Consider the following 19,020-nt stretch of genomic DNA (forward strand, 5'->3'; position numbering starts at 1 on the left):
GCTCTCTCCTGATAAACTGATGGGAACAGAGTAAAATAGTGTGCAAATGTTCTTGAAGAGATCATAAAAGGAATTCATGGCTGTACTTATCTTAGAGTCTGTGGATGAGTAGTTTAGGCCTTTACATGTCTGCTTGATGTTGCCACCCAGAATGCCCCACTGCTTAAATGGGTCAAGTTATTGGAATTTACACCACACACTACTGCCCTCCAGGTACCTACTTGGATTTCAAAGGGAAAATAGGGAGGGGTGGACTAGTTAGAGGAGTAGAATAGAAAGCAAGGGCCCTCATTATGAGCACAGTGGTGTGGAGATCCAAACATGTCATGAGGCCTAAGGTGCTGCACTTAAATATGTCATGAATGGCTTGCGGCCGCAGTCCCCATGCATGACATGGCAGTGACGGCGACCATCATGGAGTCTGAAAATGACCTCATAGCATCAGTAGGTTCTGTCTCAGGCCTCATTTTATGCAAACCCTTAAACAAGGGGATCTCGTTCAACATAATTCTGAGTACATCTGATCGGACAAGTGGCCTAATATAGACTTTGGAAGCAACAGCTGCCTGTGTGCGTGAATCCAACCTACATACTTTGTTTTTCTGGGGCCAAAATTGGAGTCTTCTTGTCACTCGTTTATAAAGAAGAGAATGATTGCTTCCTCTGGCAACAATTAAGTTAAACTATTCAATCAATTAGATTTCGGCTTAATCAAAAATATTCATTCGGTTTGTGATTTTGTCCCCGAAACAAAAAGTACGCAATTCGTCATTTTTAAATGTGCCCCAAAACGTACCTAGAATGGCGCAAAACGTAACATCCATCTACCAAGCTTCCCAAAACCTCAAAAACAAAGTGCCAAACAGAGGTTGTCAAGCAGGGGCTCAATGTAATATTTGATTTAACAAGCTATTCCTCCGTTCCAGCGCGCCCTTATAGTTCTCTAAATCTTTTGCAACAACTCCATTGTTAACCACTAGATGGCAGGATTGGACAAAATATATTAAATCTACACCTGATACATGCTGCGAAAAATGTCAATAAAGCATGTGGGAAGGACAAAGGAAGGCAGATTATTATATTATAATGATAAATAATCAAAATGTTTGGATTATAAATCATATTGCTAACACTTCGGATGAACAGAGGATCTTAATCTTTGCCATTTTGATGAACGTATATAAAATATATAAAATGTCCTTTATTCAAGAAGCAAAAAAAACAAAAAAAACAAGCATTGGTAAAGCCAAGAGTTTCAGCTTTTGTGTAGGTATGGGATAGGCATTTCGTGAGCAGCAGCTGTAAAATTGTGTGATTACCCAGGGATATGATAGCATAGCCTGACAAATGGCTAACACATATACACAAGCAAAAAAGGGTGCATGTGTCAATGCTTATTGTTCACGTGACATCAGTGCAAGGAACAGACATAAATCAAGTGGTTTAAGGCATACTTGTTGAAGACATTTTCATTACACGCATAGCGATTTTATAGCAACAATTAAACCATTAAATCTGAGCCGACTGCTTATAAAGAGCACTGGGAGGCCAAAGTTTGATGTTTTACTTGTTAAAGTTCGCTAAAAGAGATCGCAAGTGTATTTGTTTTGGGCATGAAATAGCCCTAGGAATTACCATGGTTATGGGCAGTTAATAATACCCAAACGAAACCGACAAGCTGTGTGTCCCTCCGCATACGCCATCTCCCGCCAAGCTGTACTCCAATGAAGTAGTTCCGCTTATAGAGGCACTTATGCACCAGCTAATTACCAAATCGTAGCAGAAACGGTGAAATGTGTTCTGTTATTAAATTGCATTCCACCTGGATGTGCTCTGATTTATTGTAAGGGCCCACACCCTGTGTTGGAAGCAGCGCCACAGGATGTTGGTAGGAAACATTTGGGACATTAGTAGCCTTGGAAGCAAGACGACACGGAGCACCGACGGTTCGATCCCTGGGTCCGCGCTTGGAAACCTCTCGGTATTAAGCGTGTTATAAATAACCTGTCATATCATGTGGCGCTGCGGCAAGACCCCATATTGTTTGGGAACGAGAGCCAGACAGATAACTCGAAAGGAAAAGCATATTTAAAGACTCAGGCCTTCAACATGACATTTTCGGCTTGTTAAAACAGGTGGTATTGAAGAGCTGGATTTGTAGAGTGTAAATACTTTCTGGCACCCGAAAAACAAAGTTTGGAAGACGAGAAAAAAGCCTGGCATGCAGGACTGGATCTCTGATCTATAGGTTATCTGCAAGTATGAAAAAAGAATGTAGGATACGGGTCTTCTTTTAACAACCAATATGCATTAACATTGTATATAGTTTATTAAGAAAGTAGAAATGACTGCCCGGGAAGTGGGATGTGCCGAGTGTGTGCCCTCATCTTGGCGTGTCACTTATGCCGTCACTGGTTGTTGTTTGGTGCAGCTTCCAGCTGTTTAGTTCTCCTTCTAAATTCCGCTATTTAGGACCATATGCCCATAGGGGTTTGGATTGTTAATGCAATTCTCTCTTATCCTTTTTGTGTACATGGTGGCCATTTTGGAGTGAACAGTAAAGACTAGAGATCAGAATACAGCAAATTAACTCAGATAATGCACCTCGCCTTTTACGATGCATCATTTTGGTTTGTGTCAGAATTTTTAAGCATTATTTTTAGCTTCCCATATTATTGTAAATAGTATTCCTATATTTCCACATACATTACTGATGTGTATCAGTACATCAGTTTTCAATGGTAAAAGATGAACTTGCGCAATAATGATATCTGCAACTTTCACTGCACCCTTGGAAGATGTCTGACAAATCAAAACAAATCATGTGACCTTTCCTAATAGAAAGGGATAAAAGACTTATTATCCTGATACATTCTCACCTTGTCAAAGCTTAGGTGGAAGTGAAACACATTCGTGATTTAGCTCTATGGGTGGCCCTGACCCTAACCCCATCCAACAGGTTTTAGAGAGGCTGCATTTGAAGTGGCCATGCGATGCATTTGTAATAAAATAAAGAATATGAGTGCTGTGCTCAACAGAGCAGTGCCACTATCAGTACCCCGGCCCGTAAGCATTTATTTTCAGCTGTGATATGCACTGGAGTTTCGCAACTGAAAATAAAATAAAAATAAAAAAATGGCCGCCAAGGAAGGGGAACCAAAGACCATTCTCCCTTTCCGTGGCAGCCATTGTAAATAGTAAAAAAAAGTAAACAAACAAAATGGCAACCATTGAAACGGGAGAAGGGACTACACATAGTCCCTTCTCCCTTTCCATGGCGTCCATTAAAATAAGAGGAAAAAATGTAAACAATAAAAAAATGCTTGCCATAGAAAGGACAGAAGGGTCTACATCTAGTTCCTTCTTGGTTTCAATGGCAGCGTGTCACAGATCGGGAGCGGACATGCTGAGGACAGAAGTGCTCCCAGCGTGTCCACTCCCGGAGTGGAATCAAAAGGAAGGTAAGTGAGGTCTGGGGTAGGGAAGGGAAATATGTGGATGGGGCCGGGGGGAGAACTTAACTCGTTCCGGGTGGGGGAAGATGGTAGCCTCCAGCCCTGATGAAGCTCAGGCCAGTGAGATTACCATCTGGTAATCCACACATTCCGAGCCTCCTCATTGGCTGGGAGGCTGTCACCCTCCGACCCCACCCACCGGGTACTGATTATGGACATGTCATTGTCAATGTTTAAACCTGTAATAGTTCTCTGTGAATCTCAGATCCAATGCCATTAACTTTGTTGCAGGGTCGATTATTTGACGCCCATTCCTGTGTGGGGGATGATCTTTCCAATCCCACAGCCTACTTTCTTTTGGATCTTTATATTCATTCATTCATGCATTCAATCTAAGTAGGTAAATGTATCATTTTTTTAACAATCTCTCCTTGGCAATGCAGGTCAGAATTTTGTTGTTGGAATATATGGTAAATTGTATGGTAACTGCATCTCCCTCCATTGAAAGTTGAGTGCAGGAGCCATCTTGTAAAAAAATAAATATTTTGCAGTAGCACAATGAAACATCACATTTTATAAGATGTATGATGCTATTTTTTTATGTGCTCTCTGGGCAGACAAGTTTATTGAGGCTCCAAGAGAAACAGTGATTTGCAAAGGATCACACAGTGTGGTCCAACGAGGAATGCAAGATTCGGATTCACGCCGCAGCTAACTGAAACCGCTCCTGCCGATGTGGACCCTATGCCATCAGCCTCTCTACCCTGAGTGGGTTTTCAGCCTCTGCGCACAGGAGGGGACCTCAACAGCAATTGTGTGGTTCACTTCTCTGAAACCTTTCCTACCACGTTGACCAATACGCAAGGTGTGCGCAAGCTCTGCCCAGAACAGAGCCAAAGAAAGGCTTTCTGGTTCACAAACATAAAATCAAGTTAAAATGATACAACCACGTTTGTAATGCAAAAATCGCAGGAGTTCCTTTAAAATGAGTTATCGCTGCACTGGTGCTGCAACGCTATTGTGGGCAAAACTAAAGAGCATGAGGAAATGATAACCATTTAGGTACAATGAAGACACAATCACTGGGTAGAACAACCAATGCAATTGCGGCCAATGCAACTGCGGCCAATGGAACTGCGGCCAATGCAACTGCGGCCAATGCAACTGCGGCCAATGGAACTGCGGCCAATGCAACTGCGGCCAATGGAACTGCGGCCAGTGGAACTGCGGCCAATGCAACTGCGGCCAATGCAACTGCGGCCAATGGAACTGCGGCCAATGGAACTGCGGCCAATGGAACTGTGGCCAATGGAACTGCGGCCAATGGAACTGCGGCCAATGCAACTGCGGCCAATGCAGCTGCGGTCAATGGAACTGCGGCCAATGCAACTGCAGCCAATGGAACTGCGGCCAATGGAACTGCGGCCAATGCAACTGCGGCCAATGCAACTGCGGCCAATGGAACTGTGGCCAATGCAACTGCGGCCAATGGAACTGCGGCCAATGGAACTGCGGCCAATGCAACTGCAGCCAATGGAACTGCGGCCAATGGAACTGCGGCCAATGGAACTGCGGCCAATGCAACTGCGGCCAATGGAACTGCAGCCAATGCAACTGCGGCCAATGGAACTGCGGCCAATGGAACTGCGGCCAATGCAACTGCAGCCAATGGAACTGCGGCCAATGGAACTGCGGCCAATGCAACTGAGGCCAATGCAACTGCGGCCAATGCAACTGCGGCCCCCTGAATGCCATTTGGCAGTGGCACATTTTGCATAAAGGTATCTTGCCACAAAGTGGTTTTCTTTTACCGGGAATGACTTGTTGCTGAACTATAATTTGTCTCAGGCTGTAATGGTTCCAACGATGTAAACACTAAATGATCCTGTGTGCAAGTGTGTCTGGTGAAGTGTCACAGACACCCACAGCTAAACACACTTTCAAATCGATTTTATTTCAAACTACAGAGTCTGGAAAAATAGGAGCAGGGATTCGAAGGTGTCAGTGCTATGGACCTTTGTCATTTAAAAAATAATAATAACTGGAGTCCACCTTCAAGAAATGTCAACTGGAAAGATGCTCATTTATTCCCAACTTCTGGAATGAGGATCAGCTGTGATAGGAAAGCTGCCCTGCCACAGAACACAGAATTCACTGTGATAGTGCAAAGTAAATGGAACCAGTTCTGATCTGAGGAGCAGGGCAACCATTGGCAGATGCTGAATGCTGCGGCCTCTCATCGAATTTGGAACTGAATGGATAAGTTGAAGGCACTGCACTTACATTTGCACTTGCCACCTGCTGGCCGCACTTTTATTGTTTTTTACTATGTGATCCCATGTACTGCACTGGCCCCTCCCCTTTCCCATTGCACTTTTCCCCTCACCCTGCACTTGCACGATCTCAATGTCACCGGGCTTAGTAAGATGGTTGTCTCTGTTTTTCCTTTTGTTCCCCCTCCCTTGCCTCGTCCTGCCTTGAAACACTTGTGTATAGGCGCGTTATAAATGCCATATCATAACATATCAATAGTAAACATCCTGTAATTCAATAAACATAGCTATGTTCTAGGTTATACAACATGTCTTTAAGTGTTGCTTCTTATTTAGCGGAACACCAGAGAAACGATCAGGGCCCTTCTCGAGGCGTTGGACCAGAGGCTTGAGCAAGTTCCGGTGGATGTTACGTAGATTCTGGGGCAGAATGGGTGCCCACCTTTTAGGGTTCTACTGGGGTGCATCAGAAAAGATTTTGAGGATCAGACATATAGAGTGGTTAATTTCTAAATAAATAAGTGCCATGGCTCAAATATTTTCTAACACGCCCATGACATTTCAAGATGAGAAGCTCTCGGCCAACGGTTGCCTCAAACCAGGGCTGCTCCCCATGCTGTCAACATATATATGGGGTTAAAGGTGAAACTCGCACCGCGGCAGCAGTGCGATTTACAAATGCCAATCAACATACACATAAAATAACAGTTGTGGTGTCTTGACATGAGAAACATGTTTAAGCGTGTCTTTAAACACAATCATCATTTACATTTTGTTCTCATTCTATAGGTGTTTATTATGTGACTCGCAGTTAAACTAATTAAGTTGACAAAACACCACATCATTAACAAACTGAGCCTGAGACAATAAGTGCAGAGGCTCAGAAATAAGTGCCAGGTCTGAGCCCTGACAACACCCCTACAAATTAGGCTCTCGACAGAGGATCTTGATAACTTGAAGTGCATTCAGGATAGTGCCCTCTGGGTGGGGTTGATCGATCTGTTTGCTGTCTGGTGAATCATCTTTAATACAGTAATAATTTAGTGCGCGCGTCTGCACGCACCGAGTCATTTCCCTGCTACGGAGCCCAGGACCCGATGACGCAGAATGTCTTCCAGATTATGATGATCCACAGGAACTAAAGTCTAAGGCTCCTGAGGACTGGGCAGGAAGCCTGGGTTCAGGATATGGGCCGGAAGGACCCAAACCTCCATTTGAGCATGGGGTTTTATATCAGGAGACATGTTAAATGTTAGAGGTATTTGTACCACGCACCGTCACCAACGGAATTGGTCCCCAGGCGCTCTGGTGGATCTGTAAACGATAAGGTGGGATGGGTTAGTAAGGTGAAGAGGGAGTAGGATAGTCAGAGGAGTGGTGTTCTGTTGGCAGCTTCAACTCGGTATACACCGGGTGCTGAGCTTGTGGTGCGGGTATTGGATCTGTGTCAGTCCGCGCGTGCTGTTGCTCCGGCTTATGTGTTGCAGTGTTGTGAAGTGCGTACGGCTTGTTGTGCGAGAGATGGTTGTGTGGGTTTTCTGAGTGAGAAAAGTATGCAGAGTTTGAGGTTATATTGGTTAGTGGGTTACCTGACCTTTAGCATGCTAACATTCACAGTTTTGTCTAGGTGTGGCACGTGTTTGCCTTCATAATCCTATCTAGGTGCGGCGCAGGCCAATGTTCAGAATTCTATCTAAGTGTGGACATGCCAATATTCACAATCTAGGTGCGGGCATGCTAACATTCGAAGTACCATCTAGATGCGACGCAGGCTAATATTCACAATTCTAAGTGTGGCATATGCTAGTCATTCAGGTTTCGCCTAGGTGCGTGCATGTTAACATTCACAATTCTATCCAATTCTAACCAACAATCTTTCAACCAATTCATTTTTTTTTCCTGCAACAGGGAAGTTCCTATTTTACACATTTCCTTCAGTTGATCCACTTTTAAAATGATCAGGGCCTCTCGTTTCTAGTTATCCATAATAGGCATGATAAAAATGCTTTTCTAGTGGTGCTTGCCTTGTGAAGGCAAACCAACCTGGGTCCTCCAAAGAAAGGATGAGTGCAGATCAGTGCAGCGGTACCTTTGCAGGGCTGTGTGTGTGTGGGATGCGGGAACGGGAAAGAGATTTCACATCAACGCTGCCGTGCACTGTCAGGGCTGTGTGGGTGTCTGCACACTGGGGGCTTTTGACAGAAGTGCAAAAGCAGGCGGGGGTGTGTGGCCCATTTATGGAGTGAATGTGCTGCAATCGGTCATGAAAGCAAGAGTGAATAATGCGATGGGGTTAGAAATGAAACATCCCCCCAAAAGAGGGTGTTGACAGTGCCACTGGTAATCTTGATTCGCTCCCCACTGATTGATTGCTTTATGCAACCAGTAATACAACCATAAAGTTTCAATTGATAGCGGAAAGATGCCAGGGGTCGATCGAAAGCAAGTCGCCTCTCGCCATGGTAATACACGTTGGTTATCAGGAAAATAAAAGGCCCACTTCTGAGTCCACTTTGAATGCAGAGAGCTGATTTTAATCTGCAGATTGGGGTGCGCAGGAAGGTATTTAAAGGTGTCTTCACCATCATTTGGGGGCAGATAGGGGTATCATTCGGTAGCCTATCGCTGCAGTCAAAGATGATATGATATCACTTCCTGTGGTGTCACAGAGGAAGTAAAGGGTGTGTGTGTTGTCACTTCCTCTAATGAAAGCCTGTTAGTAAAATGATAGCACGCAATGTGTGTGCCAATCCTTTGCCAAAATGGGAGTAGCTTGCACTTACTCGGGCCTGCTTGAGATTAAACCACTGGGCAGGGGAGAAAGGGCAGCCTGTTTAAGGCAACAACCACATAAAGAGTTGTTTGCCTTCAGCACAGGATTCTTTTTGATGAAAGATTTTTAATAAAGGAAGAAGAAGCTGGTGAGGTTGAAAATCACATCACAGGCGACCTGTCAGCAAAGAACTCCTGGGGGAGAGAACAGGGCAGACTGCTGGCCTACCTGGCAAAGAGTGATGGCCTCTCCAAATTAGTCAGGGTAATTCACTATGCCCAAGGATTTGTCGAGTATCCTCATAATTGTGCGACCTCCATCATACACACCAACGACACCATGCTATAGATCAGGGTGACACTCTTCTAATGCACTTCAATGGGGGCTGAGTTAGGAGAGTACCAGACAACTCTGCAGCCCCAGCAGTGCAGAAGAGGATCTATTATGCTATAGCATCTAGGATAGCCCATTGTCTGTGCATGTTTTTGGGTGTTGACTTCACCCGCAGCCCCTAACCGCATTGTACTAGGTCCCCCATGTTTTGTGTTAAGCTATAGGACATGGTACTGGTTAGTTAACACAATTTGGTCCATCAGCTGCAGTATTGGGGAACTGGAAGGGCAACGCACTAGCCACAAGTAAAAGCTACAAGACAAGTTTATCAATAGAGAGATCTATGTCCCCCTACATTCGGGCCCCATGGCAACAGAATCCCAATAAAGTGCCTCTGCATCACTGAATGAGACTTCTATCAACAAAGCCCTCTTGCTGGATCCGAAGATGTAAGCACTAAACCACAGCTTAACCACTGCATGTAAAACCTTCACCTTCTACTTTCCATTGAACACCATTGCGAGCTGATGGCCAAGTCTTCTCAAAACTCCCGACTCGTTTAGGCAACTTCCACCCTCATTCCTTCACAAATATTGTCCATCATCTTGTCTTCCGCAAAGCTATCAAGTGCTGGCTCTATACCCAGCAATTCCCCTCCCCTTTGCTGTAGTGCTTCATCTGCCATCTAACCTGAAGAGACCATGTTGGTGCTGTAAATATCCTAAACTAATTGAAACATTTGTAACGCGCGACCTGGAGGATCATGCTAAAGAGGTTGGGTGGACATTGAGCATATATTCAGGCACCTGATTCAGGAGGGATTGAATGTAACATTAAGCAGTCTTGTCTGTCATAGCACACATATGATGTGATACGAAATTTATAACGTGCCTGCACACAAGTTTTTCTAGGCACAACAAGAAAAGGAAGGGAAGACAAAGGGAGGACAAAACAAACGATCCTACTAGGCCATTCAGATTGTGCAAGTGCAGAGGGAAGGGAGAGGAGAAGTGCCAGCGGGAGGGAGGGGGTAGAGTGCAATAGGCAAAAGCTCAAATAAGTGCAGCCGCGGTGACCGGCTCTAGGTAAGTGAAAGTAGGCAGGGGACTGTAGGGTTGCAGATACAGTCCCTAAGTGTGCGGTAGGCCCAGAGGCAGTGCATGGGGCTGCTGGTCGTGAAGGAGCCTTATGCCCATTAAGGTTCAGAGGGTGGCCAGATAACCAGTTAGTGCAGTACATCCGGAGGTGGGAGAGAGAGAGAAAGTAGAAGCGAAAAGGAAGGTCTTGAGTTGCTTCCGGAACCTTTGGTGGCCCTGTTCAAGTCTGAGAGGCAGGGAGGCTGTTCTAGTGGGAGGCACCAGCCGGAGAGAGAGATCTACCCCCCACTCTCTGCCTGGAGAAGTGTTTGACCCTCTTAGAGTTGGAGGTGGATGAGCGGAGGGCCAAGAAGGAAAGTGCTTAGGAAGAGAGAGTTGGATGTAGTGTGGTCCCCGGCCCCAGAAAGCATTGTGGACAATGCAGAGGGGCTTGAACTTGATCCTTGCTGCCAACGGGAGCCAGTGCCGAAATGTCAGGGCTGGAGAGATTTGATCCATGGGCATGAGCCCCAGACAAGTCTTGCAGTCCTGTTCTGGATTAGTTGCAGAGGGCGAAGAGTAGAGGCAGGAAGATTTAGAAAGAGGCTGTTGCAGTAGTCTAGTCTAGAGAGAAGCAGGGCTCTGGAGACAGTGAGATTCTGTCATTTGTGTATTCAGAACCTTTTGAAGCCCGGGATGTCTTCCATGTAAGCACCCTTCCTTTAATCCATGGGTGCACCCCCCTCTATTTATAGTGGTCCATAGCTTTCCATCTAGGATTGCACTTTAGAAATAGCATTCATAAAGCGGGTAGGCAGGTCAAAACTGAAGCACTATGTCTGTGGAATCAAAAGCAACTATCTTCACTGCTCCGTTAGCGGGAAACTTGCAGTGACGTGTTAAGGGGCCGCCTGCTTAGCAACATTACGGTAGTAAGGATTAGAGACTCGACCAGTTAGATGGGACAGGTTCTAAAAGAACCATTATACAGGAGTAGGCATGGCATGGTGGAATGGGTCTAGTCTAGTCTGACTTCACTAAGAAGGCCAGGGTCTGGGATTGACCTTGCAGATGGGAACATTAAGGGAACTGTATAAATGTCTAGCTGGGAAATCTTGAAGATTGTGGAATCAACCACTGATCTAATTATATTATCTATTTATTTTATGTTGAGTATTTATTGACCCACAACCTAGCTTTGGCATCAACGCAGTGTTGTACATCAGAAGGTGTTACAGGCAAACATTCGATAGTCATCGGGGGAAATATTATAGGAAATAATATTGATAACAGTGTAACATTTTAGGGAAGCAATGAGAAGTTACAATTTACAAATAACAGTGAACATGTATTAGTGCGGAAAGGGGAACTGAGCAGTGGATGCAGAGGTCAGTTATCAGGAGGGGACAATGGCCTTGGGGATTCTGAGGGGTGGCGGGCGGTTTGACTTATGGAGTGCGATGAATATGCCCCTTGAAGAGGAGGGCCTTGTTTACTTTTATGAATTGCAGAATGATGGGGGCAGGTCTAATGTCCAAGAGTATGACGTTCTGCACTATGGGGGTATAGGCAGAGAATGCGTGTTCCCAGGGTCTTTATTTATTTATTTTCTGATGGCCTAGTGTGGCCAGGCCCTGACAACTGGTGAGCAATGACTGCTATATGCTGTACCATTGTCTGCCAGCTAAGCAGAAGTGTGCATGATGACTTCTTCAAATATTATGCAGCTGCCTTTGATGGTGATCTGGACTTGTACGGATAGCCAGTAAAGATCAATGAGAGTGGAAGTTATGTGGTTGTATTTGCAGAGACCTTTGATGAGGTGGGTAGTGGAGTGTAGAATGCTTTGCAAAGGTGCTAGAGTGATGGTGGTTATGCCAGAAAGCAAGCTGCTTCCTCTGTCCAGGTGAGAAGTGCTGGTTGCTGGATTCAAAGAAGATGTCTTCAAGGAAGAGATTGATTTTCAATAAGAGGGTTAGTTTATTCCAAGGAGACAGTATTGTCTTTATAGAATTTCACAGTATTTGAGCATGGCTTTAGCCTGCGGATTCAAGAACTTGAGGTTCAGTGGAGACACACCATATGTGGGATGTCCGACGTCGGTGAGGAGCAGGAATTATGTCTTGCTGTGGTTCGGTTTGGGGTATGACTCTCGCCATCGATGTGGATGTCTTAGAAGGATGCTGTTTTGAAGTAGGTTTGATCCCCATATTTGTGAATGTGAGTGATATGGCTAGTGAAGAGGGTTACCGACAGCTCCATAAAGAGGTTGAGGATCATCGGGGGTAGGATGGATCCCTGTGGGTCTCCACAAGTGACGGGTTAGGTGTTGATCCGGACAAATTGATGGCTTGCACCATGCCACATTTAAACCAAATTAATGTAAAGGATTTGACCCAGGGGCTTGATCAGGTAGAGTCTCAGATTTCAGTAAAGGCTTTTGATCCTACTAAACACTATAATCTCATTTTGAAGCAAAAGGCCACACCTGGTTTCAAAGAGAGACCATCAACTTTCTATGTGACAAGAAACAAAAAGTGTTGATGGGACTGGCATCTGTTCTTGAGGTAAGGGGAGCTTTTCTCAAGGGATCAGTGCAAATCCCTGAAAGTGTTCATTTTCATTAGCAACAGAGCATATGGACCTCAAGGAAACAGGCAACCCTTTACAGTGAACCTAATACATGAAATTGAGTTAATAACACTGAAGGAATGGAACAATAAGGGGGGATATCAGGGTGGTAGTAACAGGTGTTGGATGTAGCAAATTCACGAAGTTAAGGCGAAGCTATTGCAAAGCTCAGAGAGCAGCAAGAATGTACGATTACCCTAGCCACTGGCCCCTGATGTGTCATGACCTGAGTGGAGAGACCAGAGCACAGTGGGGTGGCTGGGCAGAGGTCAAGATTATTTTGTCAATTTCAAGATGTCACATCTCCAGATAGATAATGACAGGTGACAGACCACCCAAAGGCAGAAATAGTTAAAACCCTTGCTTAACCCGTCTAATAAAATGAAAGGCAAGGACATCATCTAGGAAGATGGCGATATGACAGAGGCATTCAAATACAACAACGGTCACTTACCTGATGTGACATGCCAGCCCTGTGCTACATCAATCGCCTACCTTTACTGTAACTTACCTGGCATGGCAGCCCGTGCTGTACCAATGGCCTTACTTTAGTGTAATTTACCTGATTTGACCTGCAACCCCCTGTTGTACCACTTGTCTAATGTGATACACTGTAATCTTAAGTAATAAGAGTAACATGTACGCAACAGCGCCTTGATGCCTATGGTTTTAGTGCACTTTATACATGTAAAATAAATAAATAAATAAATAAAATAAAAAGTGTTTTGTTAATAGTGCCGGGCGTGAAATCTTCATTTATTCATACGGAACAAGGACAACTACGTGCACTGCTGGCATCAAGCCCTCCTTCCTGGTTTGCCGAAGAGGGAGACTAGAGTTAGGTCCATAAATTAAAGCACTCCTCCGTCTCCCTACTGTCTCAGCTCTCCAATATGACTGTAATTGTTAGTGAATGGAACATGGGACTTTTAGTAACTGGACTCCGAGCGTGAAAATATTTGAGGACGACAACCAGCCATTGACAGTCCTCTCAGAGCGGGACTGGCATGCAGGAAACGCAAAGGAAAAGGAATTGAAGATAAATGGATAAAGGTAAGAAAGCACTCGCACATTTTACAAAAAGAGCAGTACTTACGGGAATGCCTTGCAGCTGGGGCTTGTCCAGCAGGTTATGGAGCTCATTCTTGGACGCTTCAGTCTTCTCCTGGTCTGCGGCATCCACCATGTACCTGCAAATAGCAAGGAAAATGTAAACTATTTGGTTTTGTTCCAGGATCAAGTTGTCCCACTCTCCTCAATCCACTATGCTCTATAGTTTTGTAACATCAACAGTTCCCCAGAGCTTTAACAGGTGTGCAAGATCATACCAAGTAGGACCTCATTATCAGCTCTCGCAATAAACCTCTTCATATGTTTACCACTATCAACCTTCTAATTACTTTTTAAATCTCATTCATCTGCAACTTTATACCAAAGCCCACCAAACATTATCTCCCTTAGCCCGCAATGCTGCTAAGTGTCACTTATGTCAGACAAGGTTTCCTCATAGATTTTCTTCACAATATTTTGAAGCGCCCACATTTACAGGCGATTCAATCTTTTCTAGAAATACCGATCACGGTGCCTGAATCCAAACATGATGTTGTCCTGGGATGAGAGAGACACAAGTAGCCCACAATGTATAGGATCCCTGGAATTACCGGCACGGGCCAGAAATTCAAATATCTGTGTGTGAATGCCTGGAAAGCTTTCCCAGATCGAATTATAATTTTCATGCTCCTCTATTCTAATTTCCCTCCATTTCCCATAGTTATTTTTTTTTTTAATTGGGGTGCAAAATGTTCACTTAGTACTGAACATTGACTAGTGATAATATACTTTTGGTCAGTAATAAATGGTGTGCTGTGTGTATGTGCACGCTGAAAAATTCCTTTTTTTTTCTTTTCTTTTTCGTCTCTATCTCTCTTGCAATTGGTTGGGAATTGTATGTGTATTTATTGGTATAAGTGTTAAAAGTCATTAATTGCTTTTTGCTTTGTATTCTATGTATGGCTATGACACTATGAATAAAAATAAATAAAAGTATGTGCAGGATTTAGTTGGTGAGTGAGGTTTAATGGCTGTTTAGCCGCTTGCAACCTGACATTTTATTATTACTTGTCAGTATGAGCCTGGTGTTCTTTTTCAGCGTTATCACTCGTATTCAATAGTTTTACCGAATTGCCCTATATGCACAATGTACATTTTAGTCCTCCCGAGTTACTACAATCTTACTATTTTCAGGATACTGTTTGGATGGACATTATTTTTTCAATCTCTTAGCTATTTTTGTATTATATGTATTGCTTCCTGCAGCCTCCAGCATGACGTCTTCAATGGTAAGTCTTAAAGTTGTCCCACTTACCTTGAAACAAAGCCAAGGGAACTGATGTAGTGTTTAGCTCACAGATCTCTGAGTTTGGTTGCTATGGAAGGGCTTGTAGAGTATAGCCCATTAAGGTTTTCACTTTTTTTTGTCTATCTGACCAGTGACATACAAACTGACATCCCTCATTTCTATAGTGAAGCATCACTGGAATGCTCAGTCGCTGCCCTATTGTTAAGGTGAGTCGGACTCCCATAGCAAACCCGAAAAAATTAATTGCTACTAACTTCTGACTCGTGCAACAGATTTGGTCGAAATTCTGAAGATAATTAGGTACTTATCTGCCCCCCGCCAAGTGCACATTTTGGGAAAGATTTGTTAAAAAATAAAAAGGTTATTAAGAAAAAAATAAAACTCTCCATTCATTTTCACATAGACAAAACAGGTCAATTCTTGCCAGAACGCACAGCCCAAACCGCTTGATCGTTTTGGAGCAGGTGGGAAACAACTCGGGCACAAAGCATTGAAAGGAGGTCTTTTTGTGGTTTGTGTTTATTCCGTCCAGCAGTTATTCATTTTTTAAATATTTTATGGAGAAGGGGGTGACCTCTTCTCCAAAATAGATAGCTATGTAACAGGTAAATTACCAAGAAATCAGCTGTTTATAAATGAAACAGTCGCCATCTTTTTGTTTCTCAAACCGAGAGATAGACGCAGCTTATACCTCGGTTAGGCGAAAATGAAATTCAGGAAAAAAACATTTTAGGTGAAAGATCAGGGAAATGTCTTTAGGGTAGAGGGGGCAGGGATGCAATAGGACAGCAAGTTAAATTTGGGAGAAGGCGGTGTAAGGGCTGAGTTTGCAACACAAAGCTTTTCTGTAACCTCAGCTATCAGACAGAAAAGCCACGAATAGCCGACATATCAAACTATGTCACAGAAACAGCGAGTATTGAGGGGGAATTAGGGGAGTGGGGGGATCAGGTACAGATGTGGAGGGCACTTGATGAGGGTCTGGGAGGGCAGGGAAGGATTTCTTTACACTGTTTTTCCGGATAACCACCCATAAAATGACTACAAAATAATAACCAAGGGCACAACCAAGGATATTGGTAGTTCATAGCCACGGTTATGGAAAAAAAGTGAACTTAAATACATACTTATTTTTACAGGTACATTGACGTTGGGGTTGAAAAATAATATTGGCCATGGCCAGTGATACGATATGCATCCGGGACTCCCATCCATGCAGTAACTGGGACCAACTCAGCTCAGTTTTAAAGTGAGGAAGGGGCCGGCCCCTTCAGGCCATGTTGCCTAATAAATTAGCACAAGTTACAAGACCACCTGGAAGGGTCGGTACAGGTTACTGCACGGATGGGAGACAGTCCACAGTCCTGCATGCTGTGTGTTTTAAATATCTCATAACGCCATCAGCATTGTTATTTTTTAAACTGTACTACTGTCAGACCTTGAAAATATGGCAATCAAAAGGTCAAGCTGCCATGAGGCACACATGAAAAGAGCTTCTACCTCTGGGTAAGGAACTGCAAATACATGGTAAATTGCAAATCCAGCTTGCATGTGCGAGGAAAACTAGAATAACTTTATGATATACTGGGCCGGTAGCGGCCCTGTCGTTATGGTTAAGTAGCTCAACTCATAGAAAGATAACTTTTTGGGTGGTGTATTACATAGCCCTCCCTGGACAAAACCTTGCAAAATAGGTATATACCCCCCGTGGAATGATTCTGCGATGTTTGGTGCGTTGTCAAGGGGAGCAAAGTTAAAGGGTGTCTCAAGAATTTGTGGAAATCCTCATAGAAACAATGTAAACCATGTTTTGCTTGCGCCTACAGCCCAGACTGATGGACAGATGTTTATGAAATTAGCGCCACGATCAGTGGGTGGGTCCCGAAAGCATGTTTTTATAAATTTGGTATAAATCTGTGCAGTAGTTTTTTTGAAAAATTTCCAAAATGTAGCAAATAAATGTGCAATATCCGCAGACTAATTTCCTGAATCGGAGTTCGCAGACCAATCTGAGAACAGTGTGATGACTGCGGATATTAAAACCGACAACTGATTGGATGTTCAAAAATGTGAGGTGCATCATATTTTTTGAAACGTCCCCATATTGAATCCGCAAACAGCCGCCGGCAGGATAGCGGGGCAAGGAAAAAGTGTGGAAAACACATTTCTGGTTATTTTGTGTCCAATAGAGGGCATGCAAAGGGCAGGGCAATGGAAAAAAGTAGATTGGGAGCTGTTTTATAGTTGGACAAAGGTGTGCAGGTGTGCGCTGAGAACATGTCACTTCTACTATCCGCAGACAGAGAAAAGTTAGGAAATTATATTTGGGGTTAGGTAGGTCTACAAAGGGTTGGGGAGGGGAATAAAGTTGATAGGGAACTGTTTTTATACGTGAATAAAAGTGCTGCAGGTGCCACTGAGTCCGCGGATACTGCAGTAGTCGGCGGACCCGCATGTGCGATGCGGGTCATTTAAGGGGGATTAGCTAATCCGGTTTTGCGGGTTTGGAGGAGGAGTTGAAGTGCACATGAGTACAGGGTAGGAAGGGTTTTCTTTGTTGTGTGTAGTGAAGATGGCTATGGGTGTGAAGAAGCAGAGTCTGTGCATGGTAGGAGATTCCTAGATTCATTAATTGAAGGTTTATAGTGAATCTCGTGGCATCTCTGCTACTATTGCATTGGACGAAGTGGAAGTTTCATGGTATGCATATTGTGGGTTAAACTGGGTAACGTTAGTACCATTCTGTGAGAGGATGGCTCACTTTAAACATCCAGATATTATAGTTGTGCATTGTGGAGGCAACAGTTTGGGCTATCTTTGCAGGTTGCACTGAAGGATTTGTTGAGCAGCCTAATGGAACTGTTTCTAGTTGCGAAGATTATTTTTTCTGAAATATATCGAAGACAAATATGGAGACGTCCAAATTTGTTTTGTGCACAGATGGAAGAAGGTAGACAGCTTCTGAATGGAGATAGCTGTGCTTGTTTATATGCTTTGGGAATGGCATCTTTTCACAACGAAAATATCAAGTTGGACGATGTAAATAACGTTCGAGGAGTATTTGACTGATGTCAGAAATCCGATTTGCCATATCCAAAATGCAGTGAAACAATTTTTGTGAACTCGTGAAATATGTCGTGAAGTATTTTGTTAGTAGTTGCAGTAAATAAAAAACAAAAGCAAAAAAAATTATAAGCAGTTTTTGTGAAAGTTGGGAAAAATAAATTAGTTCAATAGAAAATGTGTTAGTTCAGTATAGGAAACTCCCCAAATAAATACAAAAAGGGTTCTTTTAAGAGCCACCATTTTTGAATGAAAAACTATTAAAGTGATTTTAATTCCCCCACTTCACTGTTTACATTTTCAAGGTGTCCACGGATTATCATATGGTCTGCGGACCATATTGGCTGCAAAAAGTCCTGGGTGTTATTTTTTAACTGTAAAATGTGACTCCTAAAGGAACCTTTTTTTGTGTTTCTTGCTTTTATATTTTTTGGGGGGAAGAAGTTTAGGTGAGGGAGAGAAGGCAATGATGGTGCATCAACAATAGATATGGAGGGGCAGGAGGACAGGGGAAGATGTTGGGTGGGCATTAAATGTAAGATAGGAGGCAGTGTTTCTTGTGCTCCTTGATCAAACCCTCGAAAGTACTTTTAAACTGCTCCGCCCTGCAGAGTGGTGTGTTGCAATACATGCAGAGAACTATGTCCCTCAAAAGGTAACGATCGGCAGGCTCCTGTATAGCCTGCAAGGCAGCTTGCAGAATCCTATGCCCCACTGGAGTATGCTGTGTGGTGGCAGGAGCGGTTGAGGAACATGAGGAAGTTAACCTGATTTTCACTGAGAAAGAAGAAACTTTTCTCAAAGCACCTGGGTGATGGCGGTTGCTGGCGGTGGTCCTGAAGGCATACTGCCTGTATTGTCTGCAACGGAGTATGACCCCACTTTCAATGCATTCAACATGGCCTTTGGGACCCACCCGTATGGTCTTAAAGAACCGCCACACCCATGATTGTCTCTGGGCGCTGGATGTAGGCACTTCCTCTACCTATTCTTCATGTTCTTCGTTATCCTCCTGTGCATTACTTTTAGAAAGAATACTTTTTGGCAGCTGATAACT

General features: G+C 43.8%; 1 protein-coding gene across 1 annotated transcript in view; it reads right to left on the reverse strand.

Annotated features, from left to right (window-relative positions):
* ARL8A (ARF like GTPase 8A) overlaps positions 1-19,020 on the reverse strand; it is a 238,614-nt gene that overhangs the window by 46,168 nt on the left and 173,426 nt on the right. The window contains exon 4 of the mRNA XM_069633588.1: positions 13,638-13,731. Coding sequence (XP_069489689.1) covers positions 13,638-13,731 — 94 coding nt within the window. The remainder of the gene's footprint in view (positions 1-13,637; positions 13,732-19,020) is intronic.

Source organism: Ambystoma mexicanum, chromosome 13 (assembly GCF_040938575.1).
Source record: "Ambystoma mexicanum isolate Mex_15411 chromosome 13, UKY_AmexF1_1, whole genome shotgun sequence".
NCBI lineage: Eukaryota > Metazoa > Chordata > Amphibia > Caudata > Ambystomatidae > Ambystoma > Ambystoma mexicanum.